This window comes from Notamacropus eugenii, chromosome 1 (genome assembly GCF_028372415.1).
Source record: "Notamacropus eugenii isolate mMacEug1 chromosome 1, mMacEug1.pri_v2, whole genome shotgun sequence".
NCBI classification, from domain to species: domain Eukaryota; kingdom Metazoa; phylum Chordata; class Mammalia; order Diprotodontia; family Macropodidae; genus Notamacropus; species Notamacropus eugenii.
The window spans coordinates 96386779-96404944 of NC_092872.1; the positions used below are offsets into that span (position 1 = coordinate 96386779).

General features: G+C 40.6%; 1 protein-coding gene across 3 annotated transcripts in view; it reads left to right on the forward strand.

The window, feature by feature from the left end:
- ABCC1 (ATP binding cassette subfamily C member 1 (ABCC1 blood group)) overlaps nucleotides 1–18158 on the forward strand; it is a 131278-nt gene extending 113120 nt beyond the window's left edge. For all 3 annotated transcript variants that reach the window (XM_072610438.1, XM_072610445.1, XM_072610454.1), the window contains 9 exons: nucleotides 1176–1486; nucleotides 2500–2699; nucleotides 4996–5122; nucleotides 7410–7511; nucleotides 9779–9925; nucleotides 10464–10622; nucleotides 12507–12673; nucleotides 15641–15835; nucleotides 16417–18158. In XM_072610438.1, the coding sequence (XP_072466539.1) occupies nucleotides 1176–1486; nucleotides 2500–2699; nucleotides 4996–5122; nucleotides 7410–7511; nucleotides 9779–9925; nucleotides 10464–10622; nucleotides 12507–12673; nucleotides 15641–15835; nucleotides 16417–16525 (1517 nt within the window). In that variant the 3' untranslated portion in view covers nucleotides 16526–18158. The remainder of the gene's footprint in view (nucleotides 1–1175; nucleotides 1487–2499; nucleotides 2700–4995; nucleotides 5123–7409; nucleotides 7512–9778; nucleotides 9926–10463; nucleotides 10623–12506; nucleotides 12674–15640; nucleotides 15836–16416) is intronic.
- Nucleotides 18159–18166: the final 8 nt, after the last annotated feature.

Below are 18166 nucleotides of genomic sequence, written 5' to 3' on the forward strand. Positions count from 1 at the left end.
CCTGAAATGGGCAGGAAGGAAGGTTTTCCTATGCCCGTTTTAGAAATGAGGAAGCTTAAACTAAGAATATTAATAAGGCCCACTTATTAATAAAGTAGTGACTGTGTTTGTTGAATTACACTACATCTCTGTAGCAAGGACAGATAGAATCCCTTTTTTTTTCTTATTATTTAGCTTAATCAGAAAGGGAAAAAACTACTCAAAGGGACTTCAGCAAGTGAGTCTTGACTGTTGCATCCATGGAGATTTTTTTAAAAATTGAGTTTCATCCATAGAGTTTAAGTGAAGGTTAAAGGAAGAACTCTTATCTCTCTAGTAGCTTTCTTTTCAGTCCCTTGGAGACTCCCAAATTCTTCTTGGTCTTTAGATATCTTCCTAGAATTAGGGAGGCTAAGGCTTCAGATGGCATCCTTCATATAGAATTTGTTGTTGTTCAGTCATTTCGGTTGTGTTTGCCTCTTTCGTTGACCCCATTTGGGGTTTTCTTGGCAAAGATGCTGGAGTAATTTGCCATTTCCTTTTCCAATTCATTTTACAGGTGAGGAACTGAGGCAGACAGGGTTAAGTGACTTGCCCAAGGTCACACAGCTAATATGTGTCTGGATTTAACTCAGATCTTCCTGATTCCAGGCTCAGCACTCAGTCCGCTATGCCGCCTAGCTCCCCTCATGCAGAATATTCTCTTCCCCAAGAAAATCAGTGTATGTAGGTTACAAGAGTCATTATTTAAGTTTAAGGTCTCTAAATGTACCTGAATATAAGAAAATAGTTTTTGTTTTGTTTTTAAATGTGAAGTCCATTCTTGAGCTATTTCTCAAACTCTTTAGGGGGCCCCATGTGACAGGGAAAGAAACAAACCCAACTGACAACATCCGAGGGAGTCTAAGACCTAGTGTGATGATGCAACCTACTCAGCTGTTGGTCTTGGTATAGTAAAGAGCTCACATCTTTTCTGGTTTCTCATACGTCAGTCAATGAATAAACAGTAAACATTTTGTTAAGTGCCTAAATGCTGAAAATACAAAGAAAGGTGAAAGACAGCCCCTGTTCTCAGGAAACTCACAGCCTAACTTGGGATGCAGCATGTAAAACATGTAAGTTATGTACAAACAGGTGTAGGCTGTCTCTGTCCTTTGCTGGGCTGATCTCCTGAATGATGACATGGTGTCTTTTAGGTATCACTGTGTTTGGCTACTCAATGACAGTATCCATTGGGGGCATCTTAGCTTCCCGGCGCCTGCATATGAGCCTGCTCCACAATGTCCTCCGGTCCCCCATGAGCTTCTTCGAACGAACACCCAGTGGGAACCTTGTGAATAGATTTTCCAAGGAGATGGATACAGTGGACTCAATGATTCCTCAGATCATCAAGATGTTCATGGGATCCCTGTTCAATGTCATTGGTGCCTGTATAATCATATTATTGGCCACACCCATTGCTGCCATCATCATCCCGCCTCTTGGCCTCATCTATTTCTTTGTACAAGTAAGTAGCAGGAAGTTTGTCATGTTACACTTAAAACATTAGAATAGAACTGGAGTTGTAGGCTGAGCTGTCTTGCAAAGCCAGACAAGGCTCCACTTCATCCTTAAGTAAGGAGGGATCTTTGTCTTGACGTGTGAGCTCATCACTGGTGGTGTCAAACTGAAAGATAAATGGGTCCCAGTGGACCCCATGTTGACCTAGAAAGCCACAAATGAACATTATCTATGTTTTGTGGTATTTAAATTTACTTTGTTGAACATTTCCCAATTGTATTTTAATCTGATTTAGGCCCCACTCAAGAGTGTTGCGGACTGCCAGTTTGATACCTCTGCTTATGACAAGCAGAATTCTCCAGGACCTTGATATAAGGATCAGATGAAAACATCCCAGAAAATGCTTTAGAAAGTGTAAAGCATTATTCAAAAGCAAAGCATAACAAGGTTTAAGTTTTCCATGTTCTTTACCATAGGATGTTATAGAATACCCCAGCTCTAAGAAGGAAAAAGATTGTATGCTGGCAAATAAAGTAACTGGCAGTGGTTTGACTGATCTGGGCCCTAAAAAAATGGAATTCGGGGGTGAAATAGACCAGAAAATCCTTTTGTGCATACACATGTGGTAGTAGGTATACTTATTTCAACAAAACCCTTACATTTTCAGAATCATTGAGAGTTTCTATTGTGTGCACTTTATGTTGAGATATAAAAAAAAAATCTAGTTGCCAGAAGTTATTGGAGATCTGAAAGACCCCATAAAAGCACTGGGTTTATGTTAAGAATCAAATTCAATCTCAAATCCACAAGTAGTCAAAGCTCTAGTGTGATGACTGCTCACTACTAGGTTTTCCTTGACAGTCTTTGTGATTGTTTGACCTTGTAAGCTTTAACAGGTTAGTTGAATTATAAGCATTTGACTTGATGAAACCTTAGTGGGTGCCCTCAGTTTTTCGGGGAAGATTTTGAATGGATTCACTTATAAAGAGTGACTTTCTGCTCATTGACATTCTCCCCCAGAGGTTTTACGTGGCCTCCTCACGCCAGCTGAAGCGCCTGGAGTCAGTCAGCCGATCTCCAGTGTACTCACACTTTAATGAGACTCTCCTGGGTGTCAGTGTCATCCGTGCCTTCGCAGAACAGCAACGTTTCATCCATCAGAGCGACCTGAAGGTGGATGAGAATCAGAAAGCTTATTACCCCAGCATTGTGGCCAACAGGTGGGTTAGCATCCAAAGAGACTACCTGGTCTTCCCATGTATTTTGTTGTTCAGACTTTGGACGGCCAACATAGCCATGAAGAAAGCAAAGAAAGCATCCTAATGGCACATGTAAACCCATCCCTACCCATTGATGGACTAGAGGAGGCTTCATGCTTTCCTGTCAAGTAAGCTGTACAGGCTTTATGCCATCCAGAAACTTTTATGTATAAAATATGATGGTCATTTAAAAGCAGGTAGGCGCCTGTGGCAGTAATTAAGAAGAGACATATCCCTAGAGAAAAAGAGACATAGACATTTTTCTTTTATCTCTTGTTAAATAAATATATTATTTATTTTAAATATTTTTTTCCAATTTACATGTACAATTTTTTTAACATTAGTTTTTTTTTTTAATTTTGAGTTCTAAATTTTCTCCTTTCTTCCCTCTTCTCTCCCCTCATTGAGAAGGCATGCAATTTGTTATAGGTTATTTATAGACTTATTTCTGAAGATTATTTTTTCAGCTAAGAAGTATTTTTAAATTAATATCTCCCTCTCACTGAACACATTTTTTAAAAGGCAAAAAGATTTACTCAGCTTATATCTACATAATCTAGCAAAATAAATTCCCACATTAGGCACATCCAAAAATGTGTATCTCTTTCTGGATTTTCAATTTATTGCCTCTCTCTCTGGAAGTGAGTCAGTAGGCTAGGATAGCCTCAGCAACCCCTGAGGGCTTCATTGTATTAAGAAACACTGTAACACTAGATGTTCCTAATAAAAGTTCTGAGTCATAAAGAGAAGGTGAAATTATATACTGGTTATTTCCCTAAAGAACCAGGAAGGTATGATGCACTGTAATTACTTTTCTTATTATCTTTTTTTAAATGACAGTTCTTTATCAGTGTGCCACCCTTATATGACAAAGCAGAAGCAACTCAAAAGTGGCTTCATCTGACAACATGCACCATTCCTCACCCAAAGGCCCCTCCCTCTCCTCCTACAGGAGGTGTATTTCATTGTGTCTTCTGGAACCAAGGTTAATCTGAGTTGTGACATGTTTTAGAAGGGTATCCATCCTAGAGATTTGTTACTACCAAGGGACAGAGCAGGTCACAGAAGATTAAATGGACAGTTTTGATTATATGAAATGAAAAAATTTTCCACAAAAAAGCTAGTGCACTTAAAATTAGAAGGGGAGCAGGGTAACTGGGAAAAAAAATCTTTGCAAGAAGTTTTTTTTATAAAGATGTCTGATTTGTTATATATATACATATATATATATAGCATGTATATTTTCTACATATATGGAACTTATTAAAATTTATGTGATTGAGTTGTTCTCCAATAAATACTCAAAGGCTGTAAACAAGGATTTTTCAAAGAAAAAAATTCAAGCTATCAACAATCAATTGAAAAAATGTTCCCAATCACTTACAATTAGTGAAATACAAATTAAAGTAACTCTGAGGTTCTAGGTCATACCCATTAGCTTGGCAAATATTTCAAAAGAGGAAAATGATGAATGTTGGAGGATTAATTAATTAGTTCAGTACTGGAGGAACTGTGAATTGGTCCAGCCGTTCTGGAAAGTAATTTGGAACTATGGCCAAAAAGCTAGAAACTCAGAGGGTGCCCACCTGTTAGGTAATGCCTAAATAAAGTAGAGGTTATATATGCAGTGGAATATTATTGTTCTGTAAGAAATGACAAGATGGACAGGGTCAGAGGAAACGGATACAATCTTTATGAGCTGTGCAGAATAACAGTGAGAAGAACTAGGAGAACAGTTCATTACAAAGCAAAACAACTTTGAAAGACTTTAGAACTTATTTAGAACTCTGATAAATGTAATAAGAAACTCTGATTCCAGGGATGGAAGATGAAGCCTCCTATTCACTTCTGACAGAAATGGACTTTTAAAGTGCAGATGGAGACATATAGTTTTGTATATGGCCAATAGAGGAATTTATTTTAATAGACTATACATATTTGTTGTGACACTTTTTCTTTTTTCAATTGTTCAAAAAGCATGAGAAAGAAAATAAATAATGCTTTAATAAGTAATGTTTTAAACATTATCACTTTCAGGGGAACAAGCTTTTGTTATATGGAAAATTCACTTAATTTCTTTATGATACTAAGTCAGAAGTTCCTTTTGTTTTAGGCATTTCTTTGAATCCCTTCCTCCCATGTTCCTAAGCCAGCCTGTTTCAGACCGAGAAACTGAAAGAGTCTTTCAGGAAGGAAGGATGTGCTTTGGTGGACCTTGGAGCACAGGGTTGACTTGCATGTGTATATGTCTCTACAGGTGGCTGGCTGTCCGACTAGAGTGTGTGGGAAACTGCATAGTTCTCTTTGCAGCCTTGTTTGCTGTTATCTCCCGGCACAGCCTCAGCCCTGGCTTAGTGGGCCTCTCCGTCTCTTACTCTCTGCAGGTAAGAGCAAGAAAATCTTCTGATATTCGGAATTATTTTTAAAGACGACAGGAGATGGAAGGGGATAAAATTGTAAGTTCTTGCATCCCAATTTTGAGTCCATTATGATGCAGGAAGAGGAAAGGTTTGAGAACTAATGGTGAGGGAGAATAAAGAGGGATTACATATCCATGTAACTTTATCCTCTGGGGCACTTAGTAGTACAGTGGCTAGAGTGCCAGGCCTGACCTCAGATACTTACTAGCTCTGGGATCGGGGCAAGCCACTTAACTTTTGTTTACCTCAGTTTCCTTATCTGTAAAATGAGCTGGAGAAGAAAATGGCAAACCACTCCAGTATATTTGCCAAGAAAACTCCAAATGGGGTCCCAGAGAGTCGGACACAACTGAAAAAATGTCTGAATGACATCATCACCCACAAAAGCCTTGGTCAAGGAGATGAACTTGTTCCACCTTCCAGCTCTTACCAGTTATTTCTTTGATCCTTCCCAGAAGCACAGGAGATGTTTTGGAAATGTGGAAATTACCTAAAATCCCAGAAACCTAGAATCTGAGAACCGAAAGGGGATTTTGAGATGCTTTGATCTCAAGCAAGGTGAACGTCCAGGAGAGTGGACAGGATAGCCTCTTTCATAAATAGCCTGAAACCCTTGTCTTATGTTTATCCAACACTGTTCTGGAATTCATGGGCACCTTTTGCCCGGGACTGCTTTTGGCTTGGGCCTTCAGATCCCAGGCTTGTTGCTACATCCAACATAGGAGAGACTGTTTGGCATCGGTCCATCCCCCAAGCTGTACATGCTGACTTAAACCCCTGCTGATTTCATGCCTTTTGTTTTTTCACTCCACGATTATTTCCCAGTGGACTTTCCCTTTGCTCTCCTTCCTGTCCAAACTAGAACCCTCCATTAGAAACAAAGAAAAACAATTAAGCAGAACTGACTGACACAAACTACTGAGTCTTGACATTTATGTAACGTTCTACCCCTCATGAAGTGGTCGTTGTGGTTAAGGTGAGCTCAGCACCTGCTTGCTAGCAAGGTCCCTAGACATTGTTTTCTTTGTTGCCACAGCGTCTCTTATCTTCAGGTGAAACTCCCTGCATCCTATTTGCCTTCTTTTTCCAGTGAGCTCACAGGGAAGTAAAAAAGTCTGGAGGAGGTATTTACATTCATTCACACCTTGATCAGATTACCTGATTCATTCAGTAGGAGGCTTAAGTACCGGAAAATTGCTATGTGAGTTCTACCCAAAATTACCCCAAAGTCCCAAGTTGTTAGCATACGCAAAGGTGTGTGGCAACCTTAGACCACTGGTTCAACCCCTTTCTTTTACAGTGAGGAAAGTGAGGTCCAGGGGAGTGAAGACTTCCAGATAATTAATGGCAATGCTCTGATTAGAATCTGGGTCTCTCCTGTCTCTGTCTAGTACCTTCCTTGCTTCTCCATACACTATGAAATATTTTTGGTGAGCTGTAGGGGTAGAATTCCTTTTAAGGTAATACAGTGGCACTGTTTTCCACTCAGAGGGAGGGAGGATTTAAAGTCAAGGTTACTTAGCCTCATTAGAATCAGAATTTAATTGTCATGTTTGAATGGGATGGTAAAAGATTACTTGGACTTGGAGTCAGTAGACTGGGATTCCAGGACTAGAACCCTGTATGTGATCTTGAATAATTGGCATGAGATCTCCTGCCTTAGCATCCCTATCCAATAGGAGTAATGCTGCCTGCCCTGCTTACCTCACAGAATTCCAAGAATAATAGAATGGGTTAATACAGGGCTTCTTCATCTGGAGTCCATAAATATTTTCAAAAATATTTTGATAACTATTTCATTATGATTGGTTTCCTTTCTAATTCTTTATATTTTATTTTATGGATTTAAGGACACCATTCTGGGCAGGGGTCCACAGATTTCACCAGAATGCCAAAGGAGGGTCCATGACCAAAAAAAAAAAACTCTTGGAGAATATTTTTTGAAATATAAAACATAGTACAGATGCAAAGGATTATTATTGAGGACTTTCAAATATGCCTGAATCTAAGATCCTTTGTCATTTTCCTGTCACTATCTCTGTACTCATGTCCCATGCCAGTAGGGTATCCCAGAGGGTTTGGCAAGACACTGAAGATAGAGGTGCCATGGTCTCATACTTTAAAAGGTTACCATGGATTCTATTTTGGGGGGATTTTTCAGAACTTTTTTTCTTAGAGATTTTTGGGATAAGGAGTGTTTGTGGGCAGGGGGAATGAGGACCTTTCACTGAGATGAATTCTGCTTTTGTAGGTCACCACATACTTGAACTGGCTGGTACGAATGTCCTCAGAGATGGAAACAAACATTGTTGCTGTGGAGAGACTCAAAGAATATTCAGAAACAGAGAAGGAGGTAAAGTGTTTTTGCATTTGGGGAAGGTGCTTGACCTTCACCTTCAATCATCTTGCCCCAAGGGCATTGAGAGTCTGTATTAACTGTTTGCCTTGACTTAAACCTTGAGACACCAAGAAAATGTCTAGCAGACAGAACAAGGACCCAGGGTTATCTGCTGAATCAGAAGGACCACATTCCACCCAGAATCCCAGCAGGCTTGCTCTTCCATTTTCTGAAATGGCTGAAGTTGTCCAACTTCTGGGGACTGAGGACAATTCCTACTAAATCGAGAATGGGTTTTTCCAATAGAATAGCATGAGCATCCTCTAATGGAGACATGGGGTATTGCACCTGGAGTTTCTGCTTTGTGGTTGACCGCCCTGTCTTGTCACTGGCACTTTGTCCATGTTTTAGGATCCCGTGATTCGAAGTGCTGAATTACCTCTAGGAACACCTTTCTTCTTGACTTCATTTTCATGAAACATTCAAAGATTTTGAAATGACTTCTTAGTTAAGTATCTGGCATGTTGTGGCTGCCTGTGGATGGGGAGCCCATTCCTAGATGTCCGGTGTCTCCCACTGTTCTTTGTACCCTGCTTTATTTCCTCCTTGAGGGCAGCTGAATAGGATGCAATGTTGATAGCAGCCCATGCCAATAGCGCCATTTGATCTTCTATTGAGGCCCACTCTTGGAAGTCTCACTGGGTATCACTGAAGCATTTTCCTATTTCTGGGTATGTGACAAACATGAAGAACATTTGTGTATCATGCCTACCTCAGTGAGACATACCCTATAGAATTGCTTTGTCTATCAGAATTACTCTAATTATCACCCACAGTTCCTTGTCAGTCCTTAATAGGAGGCATGATCCTAGTCTCCTTCTCTGCCTGATTTCCAGCTTATCAATTTCAGTTCTCTGGTACCCCGAACTAAAATTAAATATTCTAAGTGTGGTCTGATCAGTACAGAGTATACCTAGTCCTGAGTATTACAAATTACAGCCTAAGATTGTATTAGGTTTTTCTTTTTTTTTTTTTTTTTTTTGACTGCCATATCAGTCTAGGCTGTTGACCCATATTGAACTTTCAGATTAGCTTTTTCATAGCCATACCTCTATCATCTTGTACTTGATGAATTAGATTTTTGGAACCCAAGTATAAGACTTTGGATGAGTCCAGGAACAACAAGAGCCTGAACTTTGTGGTGGAGGTTGTGAAGGATGATACCGAGAAGGCCCTTGTGCTGAACTGCCTCTATCCAGAGGATGAGGTTGGACAGGAAGATGAGGATGAGTGACATCTTCTCTATCCATGAAGTTAGCTTTCAGCCCACCGCTGAATCCTACTCAACACAAATTCCCTGGACTGGGCCCTGTACAACCTCTTGATGGACTTCCTGGCTGACAATGGGGTGGACAACACCTTTACAGACGAACTGACCGAGCTGAGCACGGCCTTAGAGTACCAGGAGCACATCAACTTTCTGGAAGACCTGAAAGGGTTTGTCAAGTGTCAGTAGGGAGGCCTGAGGCTGAGGCCCTGCTGGGCATCCAGAGCCCTTCCTTCCAAGAGAATATTATCTAGAAGCTGTTGTGGAGAAGGTGCCACAAAATACCTCCAGTGCCCTTTTATTTCTTTTGCTGGCATTTTTGTACACCACCACAGAAAACAAATAAAAATGAACTACAACACAGATGATGTTCATTTGTGCTTTTCTAAGTCAGTATGTGACCTGCAGAAATCTGATGCCCCTGTCCTAGAAAGCAGTGTCAGTCTATGGGACTGTGGGTAGGGAAGGAAGCAGGATGAATGAAATATGCTAACCCACTGATTTGAAGGTTTCTCTGGTAGAGATGGGAATGTGGAATTTTGAGGTGGCTTTGGAGTCCTTGACTGTTGCCTTTAGTCAGAAGTCTCTTGGAAGTTCATGGTATTCTGGACTGGGGAAGGGATTGTGGTTCACCTGCCTCATGGATATGCGAAGAATCTCTAGCTTCCTTCAGGTCTCAGCTCAAACATCACCACTTCTATGAGGTCTTTCCTGGTGCTTCCGAATTGTTAGTGCTCCTCCTTCACCTCCCTAAATTACTTTGTATTTATTAGCCCATACATCTTGTGTATATGCCTATCTGTATATATTATGTCCCTCTGGTAAATTAGAAGCTCTTTGAGGGCAGGAAGTGTTTCTCTTTTGTCACTGTCCCCTTTGTGCCTAGCAGAACCATAAATGCTTGTTGAATTGGATTGATCTCTCCCCTAACCATCTTCCCTGGCTATGATTTCAGGCTCCATGGTATATTGAAGAAATGGCCCCTCCCATGAACTGGCCACAAGAGGGCCGAGTGGAATTCCGAGACTTCAGTTTACGTTATCGAGAGGACTTAGACTTAGTTCTGAAACACATCAATATTACCATCGAAGGAGGAGAGAAGGTAGGTACCTACCCTCCTCCTGGACCTGGAGCTTCCTCTTCTGAACCTGTATGAGTTGTTTCTCCAGCTTATAAGTTGCCTCTTCAACACAGAAGTGGGTGACATCCCAAAAATGTCAGTTAAAAGACGACTGTGGCCAGACTAAAGTCACTGTTCTCTCAGACAAGTGACTGTTCAGCTTCCAGGTGATTGAGTACCTTCTTTGTCAGGTACTTGTGGAAACCAAAGTGGCTCAGCTTTGGCCTAGGAAGATGTAGATAGTACCATTGTCACTCTAGGCAGTGTTTTACAAAAGCGATTCCAATGACCTCTTATTCCTTTGCTACTTCTGGAAGAAGAGAATGCATGTCTTAAAACTGTCTCTGGGAAGTTTTGAGAGGTGGGGGGAATACTATTGTTGTGGATGTAGCATTAGCTGATGACTGAAATGGCTATCAGTGAATACATTTGGAACAGGAGTAGGGGAGGGGTTGGAGTCATTCCTGTGGTCCCCAGAGAGCCCAACATTCAGGCATTTCTGCATGGTTTTATCCAACAGGTTGGGATTGTAGGTCGGACTGGAGCAGGCAAGTCATCTCTCACCCTGGGCTTATTTCGTATCAATGAGTCTGCAGAAGGAGAGATTGTCATTGATGGCATCAACATTGCCAAGATTGGGCTGCATCACCTTAGGTTCAAGATCACCATCATCCCTCAGGTACATGGCTGGGGGACGGAAGAAGGCAACTTTTGAATAACTTCTGTTGCTGAAGGTTGACTTTTAAAATTATTTTTTTATTTTAATGTCTCAGATGAATTTGATCATACAGAGCTGGAAGTGAAATCTTAGAGGTTCTCTAATTATATCTTCCTACCCATTATAAGAATCACTTCTGTAGCATCCCCATCAAGTTTGTAGGCTGTGATCTTAATTGATTTTCTATTGTTGACGTGTATTTATACAAAATTTTTCACAGATAAATATGTCTTTGCGTATTTTGTATGCTGTACTAGGAATGAAGTCTTTTATCATCATTTATTTTTGAGTTACAAGTTTCCACCCTCTATTTCATATATATAGTTTGAAATAGCACTTTCTAAATTGATGTTTGCATATAAACCATCATCTTGAGATTTTAAATATAATTTCATTTCTGTAAATTAAACTTCATTTAAAACTCATTATGCCACAATAGTTTCCATTGACCAAAGGTAGCATAGTCTGTCTTGATTAAGACAATTTTTCTGGAATTGGACAGGGTTATGTAGGAGAGTTGGGGGAACCAAGTTCAGGGTCAAATTGCACAGGGCCTTAAAAGCTAGACTTAAAAAGGATTTATTTGTTTTTACAGGAACTTCAGCCCTGTTTGAGGTATTAGGTGCTTCCTCTGCCTAAGGAAGGTTTTTTTTTTTTTTTAAAGGAGCTGGTCGAGAAACTGTTGTCTTTGACTGGGTGATCCTAGGCTCAGCCAGGTCTGAATTCAGAAATAGTTACCAGGTTTGGGCTCAAAATAAGCTCTGAAGTTTGCTCTTTATCATTAACACCCTAGGTTAACCTCGTGCAGACACAAGGTTGTATGGGGGCTCAGTTGTAGCTAATGATGTGTAAGAAAGAAATTATCTGATGCCTGGGACATCTTTTGGGTCAGAAATCAAATGGTACATTTGAACAGTGATTAGGGGTAAGTGGTAGGGATAGGTGGCACTTTCAGGTCAAGCATCCTGTAGCAGGAACCATAAAGGATATTTATTTGCTCTTTGGCTTCCTGTTCAAATATTTGCCATCAGAGAGCAGCAGGAAGAGCTCTGGGCTTGGAACCATAGCACCTGGGTTTGAATTGTGACTATCGCTTGCTTTCTGTGGGACCCCAGCATGCCTCTTTACATGAGCAATGTTTATGAGCTACTGCATAGGTTGCAAAACTAGTTTCTTGTTTCTAGGTCCTCAGTTTCTTTGTTTCTAAAATGGGGGAATAGTACTTGCTCTACCTCTGGCCCCAGATTGTTGTGAGGAAAGCATTTTGTAAGCTGTGAAGTGCTTGATAGATGGGAGTTATTAGTACTCTCCATGGCACTATCCCTAAATACCATAAATGGGCTGGCTCAGATGTGGAATGTGAATATGTGTAATTTTTTATGGCCTACATCACTCCTTCCTTATACACCCAACTCAGACGTCAGAAATCCTGGAGCTCTTAGTGTTCAGATGGTAAAGAGCAGGCTCTGATCTGTTCTTTCCCTATTTAACTTCATTTGGATGCTAAGACAAAGGGTTATTGGAGGTGCATCGTTCTGGTTTTCCCATGAGTAGGACTATTTTTACATACATGGCACAGAGCACGAAAAGCTTCTCTTGCTCTCTAGGCCTTTGTGTTCAAATCCCATCTCTGACACTTAACGACCTGGATGACTCTGGAACATTATTTAACCATTCTGGGCTTCAGTTTCCTTACATGGAAAATTAGGTCTGTCTTTGAAAAGGGAATGAAGCCTATCTTTTAGCTAATGATAAAGGGAATTACTTCACTGTGCCTGTTGGTCAGCTCCTCTAATATCTTCTCTACCTTGAGTCATGGTGCATTCCAAACTTTCCTCTAAATAGGATCCAGTCTTGTTTTCCGGCTCCCTGCGCATGAACCTGGATCCATTTGACAAGTATTCAGATGAGGAAATCTGGACGTCTTTGGAACTGGCTCACTTGAAGAATTTTGTGTCATCCCTTCCTGATAAGCTGAATCACGAGTGTTCAGAAGGAGGGGAGAATCTGAGGTAGGGTTGGAGGCATGGGCTTCCTCCTCTCTATTAAAACAAATACGTACACACAAAACCCCAGCAACCAACCAAGCTGACATCACATTTTAAACTTTCACTGTTAACAGTAACAAAAGACAAGCATACAAAGTAAAAAATAGAATCATGTGTAAAATATTTAGTAATTAACAAAGTAGAACCAAATAAATTCACCATTTTAAAAACTATGTTTGTTTGGATGGGGTGAGACGCTTGGGTAAGGAGGGTCTTCCTCACTTCTGAGTGCTTAGATTAACGACCAGGGCCGTTTGACTGTCTCTCGGTTGAGTCCTGGTGTAGGTTCTGGGGGATCATTCTGGGCCTGTGGTTTTCTGCCTCTTCTGAAAAGAGGGAAGTGTGTTTTTCCATCTGCTCTTCAGGGTTCAGTTGGGCGTTTTAGGACAGAACATCATAGTGAAGGTTGACACCAAGGTTGACATCACCCCCACCCCTAACGTCTAGAAGGGTGAATGCTTTATAGCACGGCTAATGAAACCAGTGGTAGGGAGGTAACTCCAGTTCTCTAAGTTTGCTAGACAAAGCAAGCTCTAGTTTGTTGCGATAAAGACAAGCCCAGAGGCACTGTGAGTGAATGGGAAGGTTGGATTCTAATCTTGGCTTTCCACTCATTACTTCTCACAACCTCATTTAACTTCTCCAGGCTTGCTTCACTTTTTCCTCTTTGTTTAATGGGGATTCAAAGCCCAACTAGGATGCCAACCTAAGCATCCATTCCAGAGGGGTCAAAAATATTTATGGCAGTACTGTTTTATGATGACAATGAACTGGAAACAAAGCAAGTGCCTGTCTATTGGGGATTGTTTGAACATGTTATGGTGTAGATTAACAATAGATTATTAGCATTGTGTTATAAGAAAAAGTGGAGAATTTAGAGACTTGAGAAGACTTTGATGAGCTAATGAATCAGAATAATTAATGCAGTAAGGTAGAGGCTTCACAGTACTGGAGGAACTCAGGTGGATAAAGTGAACAGTTAGGAGGCCTGACAGTGAATCCTGTCTGCCTCCTCCCAGCAGAGACATAGTGTGTACTTCCTCTAAGTGCAGAAGGAGGCATCACTTCTCAGGCTTGGCCAGCAACGTTGATTTATGTCCTGGATGAGGATTCTGTTGGCGTGGGGGTAGAGAAACAGTGAGAAAATTAAAAGTATCAATAAAAGATGAAATGCCACAGTTATTAGAATTGCACAAATATAGCCTAGATGAGATCATCCCTCTTTTTAACTATCACTGGCTCATTTTCCTATTCTGTCATCCTGTTTTCTCAGGTAGTCAAAGGATATATTCTGTATTTTTATATTAATTAATAAAATTGAAATATCTTTCTCATTAATTAAGCAGTTATAAGCCCCACCTTAGTCTATTAAATAGTATTTATTAAATAAACTGAAAAAGCCTCCTTTCCTGTAAGTATTTACTCACTGTGCATGTGTGTGTATCACACCTAATCTCCTAGGCTTAAATAGACATCAGTTATTGTCTGTACTAGGGGCAGCCAGGTGTTCACAGTGCATAGAGTGCTAGGCCAGGAGTCAGGAAGACTCATCTTCTCGGTGTTCAAGTCTGACCTGAGTTCACATCTGATCTCAGGCTTTATGACCCTGGGCAAGTCATTTAACCCTGTTTGCCTCAGTTTCCTCATCTGTAAAATGAGCCAGTGAAGGAAATGGTAAAGTACTGCAGAGTCTCTGCCAAGAAAACACCAAATGAGTTCATGAAGAGTCAGACTCAACTGAAAAAATGACTGGACAACAACATTGGCTATACTATTACTTACTAGGTGTGCAGTGAACCAAAAGTCACTTTTAATCATCTCTACAATTGCTGACTTTTCCTCAGTTCTGAAAACAGTTCTGCTGTTCAACTCTTTTAATGAAATAGCTTTTTCCAGGTCTCTAAAGAATTCTCTTTTTTAATGTTTCTTCCTAAGATAAGAGTTAAAATAATTTTCAAGATGAAGTTCTTTTCATTCTCTATCTGCTTGTCTCTCAGTCTCTCTCTAAAAAAGATAGGTTATACTTCCAAATTGTCAGTTGAATTGTCAGTCTCTGAAGATTCTGTTTTCTCTTGGAAATAGAGTAATATACCAGAACTGATTGGTTCAGGTTTGAGCTTGCAGTGAAATGAGACACACAATACTATATCTAACCAGTTAGCAAAAGGAGGTTATCGTTGTAGGGGAAAGGATCTTCAGAGCAGGGAAAAGATATTTATCGAGGAGACAGTTTGACATATGTTTCCTGGTTTGGTCATCTGTTGTTGGTCGTGCTGCAGATCTGCCAGCACAAAGCTTCAAAGTCTAGCTGAAGAATTAACTCCTCATGACTTTTTACGCTCAGGCCACCAGGAAAGCTTGTCAGTAGCCTGAGCATGAGTCCCCTGAGCCAATTAAACCTTGAGGACTATTTCAGCACCTTTTAAGGAAAAGCACTAGCCCATCCCACATGTTTGGGGACTCTGGTAGATGCTCCTACCACCATATATACAGATATTAAGTATTATGTTATTAATTTATGGTAAAAGAATCTCTCTTCTTTGTAGGAAAGGTTATTGAAGCTGATATTACTTACATTAACGTGTGCCTAGCCCATAGCAAGTACTTAATAAATGTTTATTGATTGATTAAAATGGAACATGTTTTTGAAATCTCATTGAAAGTGAACTGAGCCTAAGGAAATAACATGGGTTCATTCACCAAGAAGGTTATTTTTGTCTGGAATAAGTGAGAAAAAAATGTCTTTTTTTTCTCTCTGCATGAAAGTCTGTCTAGACTAGTGTGTGTGTAGGGTTGTTTTCTAATCTCTCTCTCTCTGTTATTTCCTTACTCTTTCATTCCCTCTCCTTCCCCTCCCCCCTCTGTCCTCTCCTCTTCCTCTCCCACTTCTTCCCTCCCTCCCCTCTCTTTCTCCTTTCCTGTTGGATATAGTGTTGGGCAGCGCCAACTTGTGTGCTTGGCACGGGCTTTGCTGAGGAAAACCAAGATCTTGGTACTGGATGAAGCTACTGCTGCAGTAGACCTGGAAACAGACAACCTCATTCAGTCTACAATTCGAACACAGTTTGACGATTGCACTGTCCTCACCATAGCTCACCGGCTTAACACTATCCTGGACTACACAAGGTAAAACCCACCTTTTTCTCTGGTATCTGAATGGCCAGCAGCAGCTAATGAATTCTTTAGAAAGGTAATCTTCAGGAGCTAGTGACTACATCTGATAGACTGCCTCATGCCTTTCCAAAATCCGAAGTCCAAATTTTCCGACACTTCCAAGAAGTTTCTTTGCTTTTATATCTTCATCTAGGTTATTGATATAATTTCCTCCTTGTAGTCTTTCCCTTCAGGAAAGTCATTGGCTTTTTTACTTGAAGAAGCTGGTACCACTGTGACTAGAGCCTTGGGCCTGAGTTCAAATCTGGCCTCAGACACTTACTTACTCTGTGAGCAAGTCACTTAGCCTCTGATTACCTCACTTTCCCCAACTGTAAAATGGGGATCATAAAGCACTTACCTCTCAGTGTTATGAGATGATATTTGTAAAAGAGCTTAGAACAGTATCTGGAACATAGTAAGTGTTATATAAATGCTCATTCCTTTCGCTCTTCCCTTTTCTTTCAGATGACACCATCATGAGGTAGACGTCCCACAACTCCATGGGTCTGATTTCCTCTCTCTTACTTTTATGTTTTTTTTCCCCACCCCAGGGTGATTGTCCTGGATAAAGGAGAAATCGTGGAGTGTGGTTCACCTTCTGTCCTCCTGCAGAAGAAGGGCATTTTTTACAACATGGCTAAAGATGCAGGCTTGGTGTGAATGCCGAGATTTTCTCCTCCAGACAGAACTGAACTGAGCTGATGTGCACTGGACACAGAGAAAATCCAGCAAGCCTCCTGTAATTCCTTCTGTTGTGCTCCTCAAGCCAAAAACAGCAGCAGTCACCTCACTCTGTCTCTACCTGTCACCTGCTCGGATTCTGTGGTGAATGAGGGACAGAAGCATCCATAAATGCTTCACCCCTGACCCCTAGTCTCTAGTGTTCCCCCGTCCATCTCTATGCATATATATGCTCCATGGAGTACAATTTCCCACATTTTTGTCACTCTTCTCAGAGGGCTTCTTCTCAACGTTGGTCTTCAGGAGCAGTTGATTGCACATAGTTAGCTAGCTAATGACCAAATCTGATAGACTGCCTCAGATATTTTCAAGATCTGAAATCCTAAGTTTCTGACTTTTCCAAGAAGCTTCCTTGCTTCTATGTCCTCACTTAGGTTATTGATTTAATTTCACTCTTGCTGAGTCTCCACCATGCTAGATTTTCTGGTTTGCATTTTTTTTGATGAGGATTTTAATTACTGTACTTGATTATACTGTACTTAATATGTTGCAGTGCTGTACAGAATGGCTGACAGTTAACAGGGAAGCGAGAGTGTTTCTTTCTTAACCTTCTCTGTCCCTTCACCATCTATAGTCCCATGCATTTATACTTCAGAAATTGCACTCATGGAAAGCCTTCTGAAGTGCACTGGCATTGAGAGGACTTCTTCCAGAAGCTAGAGGCAGCCAAATTGACCCAGCCACCTCACTGTGCATCCAAGAAACTTGGTAGAAGTTGTTGATTTTTCAGGGCTGAAAGGGGAAGGGTGCAAAACTAACCAGAACTCTGAGGTTTTTTATTGCTGACTTTTTTGCCTTGGGGAACTCATTGAATCCCCTGTCTTTTTTTTTCTTTCCCTACCTCCTTTTTTCCATCTCTAAAATGGTTATAATACTCTACGTATCTACATCACTGAAATGTGCAAGGACAAATTGATGGTTATGAAATGCTCAGAGAGAAGAGGTCTGTGGATGTACCAAATATTCTTAGTCCTTAAGAATAAGAACCCAGTTGATTCTTACAAGCATTGTTTTAAATTCTGAATTCCTGACCCCAGAAACCTAGAATCCTGTTAATGGAGGGGGGAATGGAAATCCTGACTCTCAGTCTCAGATTCTCATCTGAACTCACCCACAACTTCATCAGAGAGAACAACCACCTCAGACTTGTGCCCTGTTGCTAAGAAATATTTGACAGTGCTTAACTCCCAGCAGGCGGCTGAGCTGATTGTGCATTTGGCCATCCTGTGCGTTCCTGGGAAGAAATGGAGAAAACATGGTTCCTCAGTGTATATTGTCTCAGAAGGAGATGACAATGGTATCCAAAAGCAAAGAGAGCTTCCTTCCACTTACTCAGAGATGCAGACTTTGAATTATGTTACTGACCCCCAAACCAGAGAAATGTCTTCTCTAAGATGGGAAAAAATATTTATTTTTTGTAAATTATATAATTCCTTAAAGTTGGATAAACCAAGTTTTCCTTGGGTATCTTTTTGTAATGAATACACTGGAAACGTGAACATTTGCAAATAATTTACAGTAAAAAAAAAACTTTTTTTTTTTTGTTTTGAAATGGTTGTC